At 41.0% G+C, this 9,405-nt stretch overlaps 1 protein-coding gene across 1 annotated transcript; it reads right to left on the reverse strand.

Annotated features, from left to right (window-relative positions):
- Window positions 1-461: 461 nt before the first annotated feature.
- Window positions 462-8,325, reverse strand: LOC112911991 (speedy protein C-like). Its single transcript, XM_072762705.1, has 2 exons — window positions 8,252-8,325; window positions 462-1,110 (listed from the first exon to the last, which is right to left on the reverse strand). The coding sequence occupies exons 1-2, from the start codon at window positions 8,323-8,325 to the stop codon at window positions 594-596; spliced, it is 591 nt and encodes a 196-aa protein (XP_072618806.1). The 3' UTR covers window positions 462-593.
- Between the last annotated feature and the right edge of the window lie 1,080 nt (window positions 8,326-9,405).

Genomic DNA, 9,405 nt, shown 5'->3' on the forward strand with positions numbered 1-9,405 from the left:
TTTGAATATTTTCGATTCAATTTGAGGATTTTCGATTCCATTCGTGTATTTTCGATTCAATTCGAGTGTTCTCAATACAATTCAATTCAATTTGAGGACAAGGACACCTGAACCAGCCACCAAGTACACACTCAAGGGTCTCCTGCTTCCTCCTCCCGGTCTCCATTCACCCTCCAGCAGGAGCAGGCTAAGGCACCTGCACATGGAAAGAAGCCAGTTCGCTCATACAGCAAATCCTAATGGAGCATCTTCTATCTGCCAGGCTCTGCAAAGTACCAGGGGAGACATCACAGCTTTCTTGGAGCTTATCCTCGGGGAGGTGGGTGGGGGTGAGGGAAAGAGTTAAGTAACCAAATAAATAAGGATGATTTTGAACAGTGAAAAAAAAAATTTTTTTTTTTCACAGTCGGTGTCCTATAGACACGAGTTTATTAGAGGGGCCAGGGTCAGAGTGGGTACAGTTGGGAGGAGGTGACAGGGGACCTGGGCAGCACTGCCAGCCTGAAGCCAATAAGACAGAAGGCCAGGGGGCCACAGCCAGTGGGGCTTAGGTCAGCAGGCAAGCAGGTGGGCTGCTCTTCACCCTGCACATGTCAGTGCCCAGGGCATGGTGGAGGCTTCGGGAGGATATAGAGAGTGTAGGTGCCTGGCTCTAGTTGCAGTTGGGGAGGCAGGATGATGAGGAAGCCCCTCCCCAAGGGGTCTCCAGCCACCGAAAGACAAGCTTGCGGGTCAGGGCAGTGTCGCTCAGGGTTTGGGGAAGGACACTTGAACAAGACAGGCAAGGGGTGGGGCTGGTGGCTGCAGTGGCTGTGGGAAGAGGGCAAACTACAGAGGGAACAGGCAGGTGGTGAGAGGCCGGGGCCCCCAGGGAGGGCAACTCGGGGTTTTGTGCAGCCCCTCTGAGCCCCACCGTGGTGGGGACGCCGCTCTCGAGTCCAGGCCCAGTGGGACGGCTCCTTGGCCATGACCTCCTCACAGCACTGGCGGCTCACCATGGCCCGGAAGCCCATCCGGGCCCACAGCTTATCCCTTTGATGTAGGAAGTCTGCTACCCGACAACGCCAATCTTTTCCCAGGGCCCACAGTATTTTGGAAGGGATTCGAGTACTTTCGATTCGATTTGAGGATTTTCGATTCCATTCGAGTATCCAATTCAATGCGATTCGATTCGATTATTTGGGATTTGGGATTTGATTCGAGTATTTTCTATTCGATTCGAGTATTTTCTATTCAATTTGAGTATTTTCAATTCAATTCGATTCGAGTATTTTCGATTTGATTCGAGTATTTTGGAATGGATTCGAGTATTTTCGATTCGATTTGAGGATTTTCGATTCCATTCGAGTATTTTCGTTTCGATTCGAGTATTTTCGATTCGATTCGAGTATTTTCGATTGGATTCGAGAATTTTGGAATATATTCAAGTATTTTCGATTCAATTTGAGTATTTTCGATTCCATTCGAAAATTTTCGATTCGATTCGTGAATTTTCAATTAAATTCGATTCGATTCGAGTATCTTTGATACGATTTGAGTATTTTTTATTCGATTCTAGTGTTTTCGATTCGATTCGAGTATTTTCAATTCAATTCGATTCGATTCAAGTATTATGGAATATATTCTTGTATTTTCGATTCGATTTGAGGATTTTCGATTACATTCCCGTATTTTCGATTCGATTCGAGTATTTTCAATTCAATTCGATTCGATTCGAGTATTTTCGATTCGATTCGCGTTTTTTTGAATGGATTCGAGTATTTTCAATTCAATTTGAGGATTTTCAATTCCATTCGAGTATTTTCATTCATTTCAAGTATTTTCAATTGGATTTGAGTGTTTTCGATTCGAATCAAGCTTTTTCGATGCGATTCGAGTATTTTCGATTCGTTTCGAGTATTTTCGAATCGATTCAATTATTTTCAATTCGATTCTATTGAATTCGGGTATTTTCTATTCTATTCGAGTATTTTCTATTCGATTCGAGTATTTTCTATTCGAATCGAGTTTATTCGATTCGTTTCGAGTATTTTGCATTCGATTCAAGTATTTTGGATTCGATTCAAGTATTGTAAATTCGATTCGAGTATTTTCAATTCGATTTGATTTGATTCGATTCGAGTATTTTCGGTTCTATTCGAGTATTTTCGATTTGATTCGAGTGTTTTCAATTCGATTCAATTGAGTTCGATTCGAGTTTTTTTGATTCGAATCGTGTATTTTCGTTTCCATTCAAGTGTTTTCAATTCAATTCAATTCAATTAGATTCGATTCGAGTGTTTTCTGTTCGATTCATATATTTTTGAATCAATTCGAGTGTTCTCAATTCAATTCAATTCGATTCGAGTATTTTCATTTCGATTCCAGTATTTTCGATTCGATTCGAGTATTTTCGATTCGATTTGAGGATTTTCGATTCCATTCCAGTATTTTCGATTTGTTTCGAAGATTTTCTATTGGATTTGAGTATTTTCGATTTGATTCGAGTATTTTGGAATGGATTCGAGTATTTTCGATTCGATTTGAGGATTTTCGATTCCATTCGAGTATTTACGATTCGATTCGAATATTTTCTATTTGATTCGAGTATTTTGGAAGGAATTCGAGTATTTTCGATTCCATTTGAGGATTTTCGATTCCATTCGAGTATTTTCAATTCGTTTCGAGTATTTTCGATTGGACTTGAGTATTTTCGATTCGAATCAAGTGTTTTCGATTCGATTCGAGTATTTTTTATTCGATTTGAGTATTTTCGATTCAATTCCAGTATTTTCAATTCGATTCTATTGAATTAGGGTATTTTCGATTCGATTTTAGTATTTTGGATTTGAAAGTAATCATTACAGCATAAATCATAATCCCTTCACTTCTCAGTTATATTGGTTCTTTTACCTTTCTTGCGTGTTTTGACTCTCGTAAGTTATCAATCAGTATCTATGGAATGCATGAAATAATAAATTACAAATGTCTCTCTGAGCACATAAAAATTAGAGTTATATTTATGAAATGAGAGAACCCATTTTAGCAGGAGGATAGAGCAGAGATTGAATAAGGTGACTCTCAAATCTCCTTTTATGGTCTTAACCCTTGAGACTCCCAAATAATCTGTGACGTGACACATTACTTTAGCTTGCTATAATACAGTTCTCTGTAACTCTCTCTCTCTCTCTCACCATCACATTAAGATGGGTATTTATCAATAATATGTGAAATTGATGTACGTTAGGTGTTGCCCATGGTCTAACACACCAGAGTACTGTTGTTTAGCAGAAACAAATATAATACCCAGAAACACAGAAAAACAGATGCACAGGAGTACACAAAACTTAGCAAGTCAACCCAGAATCCTGATTGGATTTAACTCAATTTATTGACTCTTCCTACGTGCCAGAAAATGCACTTGGCACTGCGAAGAAAAATACAAGTATGAGAGAATAAGTTCTGCATGAAGCTGGGATTTTAAATCCTGGCTCTCTGCACTGTGACTGACTCTGCAGAGCCTGCATGCAGTGTAAAAATATATTTGTGTTTGTGTGATAGAAAATGTGTGAGGAACTTTCTAATGCTTTGAAATGAGCAATCGTTTGCCTGCATGGGAAAGAACAAGAGTCCACCCTCAACTCTTGTGGTCAGGTTAGAGAGTCTGGAGGATATGAAATTGCCAGGGTATTTGAACATAGGTTTTGTCTGGTCAGTACCTCTCTTCTTCTTTTTAGGCCTGTCCTAGTTAATAGGAAACAATGGCTGGGATGCATGTAAGCTCACTTTTTGTTTTTATTTTACCCTTTAAGTATGAATTCTTATTTATTTTGTCTTTAAGCTTTTATTTAAATTCAGGCATGTAAACTAACTTTTGAACGGATCTCTAAACGTATTGTTTTTCTCTTAATTTTTTTGTTGGCAAAATGTAATTGGTATTTGCTTTTTTCCAAATAGTTTAAGATCGCCTATACACATTATGGTTTTAACTGATGAACAACATAAGTGGATAGATAATGCAGTATTACGATCAAGAATATTACATTTGCTCTCTAATATAAATATATGTTGTTTCAGAGATAATTACACTGCAACAGATTAAGTGGGTCTTTATTGTAAATGTTCCAGATATATTTTGGGTTTTTTGTTTGTTTAAGATTTTATTTTTAAGTACTCTACACCAGACATGGGGCTCAAACTTGCAACCCTGAGATAAGGAGTTGTGGCTCCGACTGAGCCAGGCAGGTGTCGCTGTGGTAGTCAGTCATATTTTGAAAGATGCATGTCTATTTGTTTCTGTGTATTTTTAAAATTCCTTCTTTAATTTCCTGCTGTACTCATTCCTTCTTTAGTAGGATGTTGTTTAACCTCCATGTGCTGGTGATCTTTCCAATTTTTTTTCTTGTGGTTGACTTCAAGTTTCATAGTATGATAGGAAAATATGCATGGTGTGATCTCAAACTTTTTGTATTTATTTGTTGAGGCCTGATCTGTGACCCAGTATGTGATCTATTCTGGAGGATGTCCTATGTGTGTTCTGCTGCTGTAGGATGAAATGTTCTGAATATATCTGTTCAGTTGATCTGGCCCAATGTGTCATTCAAAGCCATTGTTTCCCTATTAATCTTGTGTTTAGATGATCCATCTATTGACATATGTGGGTCTTAAAAGTCCCCTACTATTACTGTATTATTATCAATGAGTTCCTTTACTTTTCTCATTGTTTCATATATTTGGGTGCTCCCACATTGGGGACATAAATATTTACAACTGTTAGGTCTCCTTGTTGGATAGACCAACTTTATTATGATATAGTGCCCTCCTTCATCTCTTGTGACAATTTTTGTGTTAAAATCTAGTTTGTCTGATATAACTATGGCTACTCTGGCTTTATTTGACATTAAGCATGATAAATGGTTCTCCATCCCCTCACTTTCAGATTGCAGGTGTTTTTATGTCTGAAATGAGTCTCTTAGAGGCAGCATATAGATGGGTTTTGTCTTTTTATCCGTTCCGATACCCTTTGTCTTTTGACTGAAGTATTTAGTCCATTTAAATTCAGAGTGATTTTTTAAAGATTTTTCATTTGTGAGAGACAGAGAGAGAGAGAGGCAGAGACACAGGCAGAGGGAGAAGCAGGCTCCATGCAGGGAGCTCAATGTGGGACTTGATCCCGGGCCTCCAGGATCACGACCCGAGCTGCAGGTGGCGCTAAACCGCTGAGCCACCCGGGCTGCACCAGAGTGATTATTGATAGATATGGATTTGGTGCCCTTGTATTACCTGTTAAGTCATTGTTTCTGGAGACTTCCTGTGTTACTTTCTCGTTTTGTTGCTTTTGGCCTGCCTTGCCCACTCAGAGTCCCCCTTAATATTTCTTGCAAGGCTGATTTAGTGGTCACAAACTCCTTTGTTTTTGTTTGGGAAAACCTTTATCTCTCCTTCTATTCTGAATGACAGCCTTGCTGGATAAAGTGTTACCGGCTGCATCTTTCTCCCACCCAGTACATCGAATATATGCTACCCTTACTTCTGACCTGCCAAGTTTCTGTGGAGAGATCTGCTGCTAATCCTGTTTGTCTTTCCTTGTAAATTAGGGATTTCTCTTCCCTTGCTGCTTTTAGAATTTTTCCTTCTGTATTTTCCAAATTTTACCATGATTTGTCTTGGTGTTGGCTTGTTTTTGTTGATTGTTGGGTGCTCTCTGTGTCACCTGAATTTGAATGTCTGTTTCCTTCCCTAGATTAGGGAAATATTCAGCTATAATGTACTCAGATGAACCTTCTGCCTCCCTTTCCCTCTTTTCTTCTTCTGAGACTGATACAAATTTTATTACCCTTTATGGAGTTGTTGAGTTCCCTAAGTCCACATTTGTGATCTGATATTTTTCTTTCTGTCTTCTTTTCAGCTTCACAATTTTTCCTATAATTTTATCTTCTATTTCACTTACTCATTCCTCTGCATCTTCCATTCTTGTGGTCATTAGATCTAGTCTGTTTTATGTTACCCAGGGCAATTTACACGTTTAATGCAATCCCTATCAAAATACCATGGACTTTCTTCAGAGAGTTAGAACAAATTATTTTAAGATTTGTGTGGAATCAGAAAAGACCCCGAATAGCCAGGGGAATTTTAAAAAAGAAAACCATAGCTGGGGGCATCACAATGCCAGATTTCAGGTTGTACTACAAAGCTGTGGTCATCAAGACAGTGTGGTACTGCCACAAAAACAGACACATAGATCAATGGAACAGAATAGAGAACCCAGAAGTGGATCCTGAACTTTATAGTCAACTAAAATAAAGGAGGAAAGACTATCCATTGGAAGAAAGACAGTCTCTTCAATAAATGGTGCTGGGAAAATTGGACATCCACATGCAGGAGAAGGAAACTAGACCACTCTCTTGCACCATACACAGAGACAAACTCAAAATGGATGAAAGATCTAAATGTGAGACAAGATTCCATCAAAATCCTAGAGGAGAACACAGGCAACACCTTTTTTGAACTCGGCCACAGTAACTTCTTGCAAGATACATCCACGAAGGCAAAAGAAACAAAAGCAAAAATGAACTATTGGGACTTCATCAAGATAAAAAGCTTTTGCACAGCAAAGGATACAGTCAACAAAATTCAATGACAACCTACAGAATGGGAGAAGATATTTGCAAATGACATATCAGATAAAGGGCTAGTTTCCAAGATCTATAATGACCTTATTAAACTCAACACCAAATAAACAAGCAATCCAATCATGAAATGGGCAAAAGACATGAACAGAAATCTCACAGAGGAAGACATAGACATGGCCAACACGCACATGAGAAAATGCTCGGCATCACTTGCCATCAGGGAAATACAAATCCAAACCACAATGAGATACCACCTCACACCAGTGAGAATGGGGAAAATTAACAAGGCGGGAAACCACAAATGTTGGAGAGGATGCGGAGAAAAGGGAACCCTCTTACACTGTTGGTGGGAATGTGAACTGGTGCAGCCACTCTGGAAAACTGTGTGGAGGTTCCTCAAAGAGTTAAAAATAGACCTGCCCTACGACCCAGCAACTGCACTGCTGGGGATTTACCCCAAAGATTCAAATGCAATGAAACGCCGGGACACCTGCACCCCAATGTTTCTATGGTCATCAAGACAGTGTGGCAATGTCCACAATAGCCAAACTGTGGAAGGAGCCTCGGTGTCCATGGAAAGATGATGGATAAAGAAGATGTGGTCTATGTATACAGTGGAATATTCCTCGGCCATTAGAAATGACAGATACCCACCATTTGCTTCAACGTGGAGGGACCTGGAGGGTATGATGCTGAGTGAAGTAAGTCAATCGGAGAAGGACAAACATTATATGGTCTCATTCATTTGGGGAATATAAATAATAGTGAAAGGGAATAGAGAGGAATGGAGAAGAAATGGGTAGGAAATATCAGAAAGGGAGACAGAACATGAGAGACTCCTAACTCTGGGAAACGAACTAGGGGTGGTGGAAAGGGAGGAGGGCGGGGGGTGGGGGTGACTGAGTGATGGGCACTGAGGGGGGCACTTGACAGGATGAGCACTGGGTGTTATTCTGTATGTTGGTAAATTGAACACCAATAAAAAATAAATTTATTATTTTAAAAAAAGATCTAGTCTGTTTTGTATCTCAGTTATAACATTTTTTTTATTTTGTGCCTGACTAGTTTTTATGTCTTTTATCTCTATGGTAAGGGGCTCCCTGGTGTCTTCTATGCTTTTATCAGACCCCGCTAGTATCCTCATGATTGTTGTTTTAAATTCTGGATCAGGTATGTTATTTATATCTGTTTTGATTACATACCTGGCCATGATCTTTTCTTGTTCTTTCTTTTGGGATGAATTCCCCCATCTCGGCATTTTGTCTAGGTCTCTCTCCTCTCTGTTAGGAAAGCCTGTTAAATTACCTGCTCCTGAGAGTAAGGGCTTTATTAAGAAGAGGTCATATACTGTCCAGGGCCTGGTACTTCAGAAAGTGTTTCTGGAGTATGCTGTGTCCACTCTGCTGCTGTGCCTTGTCAGTCCTCTGCAGAACTTCTTCTTGTCTGTAGTGGGGAGTGTTTGGATCTTGTCCAGAGTGTGGCAAGTTTTAACTAGGAGTGCTCTGGTCTGCTTGTTAAAAGAGGCCTGATCTTATTTCCACTAGAGCTGGAGCTTTGTGGCACCCTGGTCAGCACCCACGTCTTTCAGAGAAGGGGGCACCTCTCTGACTCTCAGCACATTTGCCCTAGTAGAGAAGCACCTGTAGAGGGGCAGGGCTTGGTGTAAGCAGCTCTGGCCTACACTGTTGGAGCTGTGCTGCTCACTGAAGTCCATCTGTGCTGATGTGTGGAGGGAAAAACAATGCAAGCCCACCCCCACCTCCCTTGAGAGGAGAGTTCATGCCTGCTGCCATGTGGAAAGCCCTCACAGAAGAGCAAACAAACTCCCCTTGTGTGTCCCAGGCACCCTTCAGAGTCCTGCCTTCATCCTGTCTGTGTCTGGGCTGTCTGCCCTCTGGGAAGCACAGTGCACTGGCGTTTTATCTCGGGGATGTCAGCTGAGTTTCAAAACTCCAAACTTTAGGAACCTGGCATGGTGTGTACTGGGACTCTAGGGAAAGGTGTTATCACACTGGGGCTGGTGCTTGTTTGTCCCAGAAGGGCAGTCACACCAACATGCAGGGGCTTGGAATTTAGAGTAAAGCACAGCAAAAAGCCTGAGCCCAGGTTAACCACCCTCAGCAGGTGTCTCTGCCCCTATGTTTAACGAGTAGGGGAGAGCAGTAGCATCCATGGGCTCTTTTGTCCCTGGATAGGCAATGCCACCTTAACCAGATGCATTCCAAGAAGGGGTAAATGTCTCTACCAGTGTGTCCCAGGGGATCCTCGGATAGTGCCCTCTGCTCCCAGGCCTCTGTCCTCCTTCTCCATGGGTGCACCACAGCAGCTGTTGGGCTACACACTGGCCATAGCATGGACTTCTAAACACAGCATGGACTTCTAAAGCCTAGTCTTTGAGCTCCACTGGTGGTAAAAACTTGTTACAACGAGTAGTGTTAATCAGCACTACTCATTTTCCCAGTCAATGGTTTTGAGCAAGTGTTTTTCTTGCGTGACCCCCTGTGTGCTGTGCGCTCACTTTCTCCCTCTTGCCCTCTCTCCATGATCAGGGCTCCTTCCTCTCCACAGCACCCACAGTCCTTTTCTCCTCCAGATCATGTCTTTGCATCTTCTATCTTCCACAATGTTGCATCTTCTCTCCCTCTAGTTGTGTAGCTTGTTCTCTCATTCCTCAGATTGGTTTCTTGGGTGTTCAAAGTAATTTGATATTTATCTAGCTGTTTTTGTACTTTGAAGATAGGGCCCTTCTACTAATCCACTATCTTAACTCCCTGATTCTTCCCCATATACTTTT

This window comes from Vulpes vulpes, chromosome 7, assembly GCF_048418805.1.
Source record: "Vulpes vulpes isolate BD-2025 chromosome 7, VulVul3, whole genome shotgun sequence".
NCBI lineage: Eukaryota > Metazoa > Chordata > Mammalia > Carnivora > Canidae > Vulpes > Vulpes vulpes.

What these genes read in the sequence shown, in the direction of transcription:
- LOC112911991 (XM_072762705.1), bottom strand. Translation starts at nt 8,325, where the DNA reads ATGGACTTCAGTGAGCAGCACAGCTCCAACAGTGTAGGCCAGAGCTGC. An exon ending in CAAGCCCTGCCCCTCTACAG is followed by an intron (nt 1,111 to 8,251) that starts GTGCTTCTCTAC and finishes TCGAATCGAAAG; the next exon opens with TACTCGAATCCCTTCCAAAA.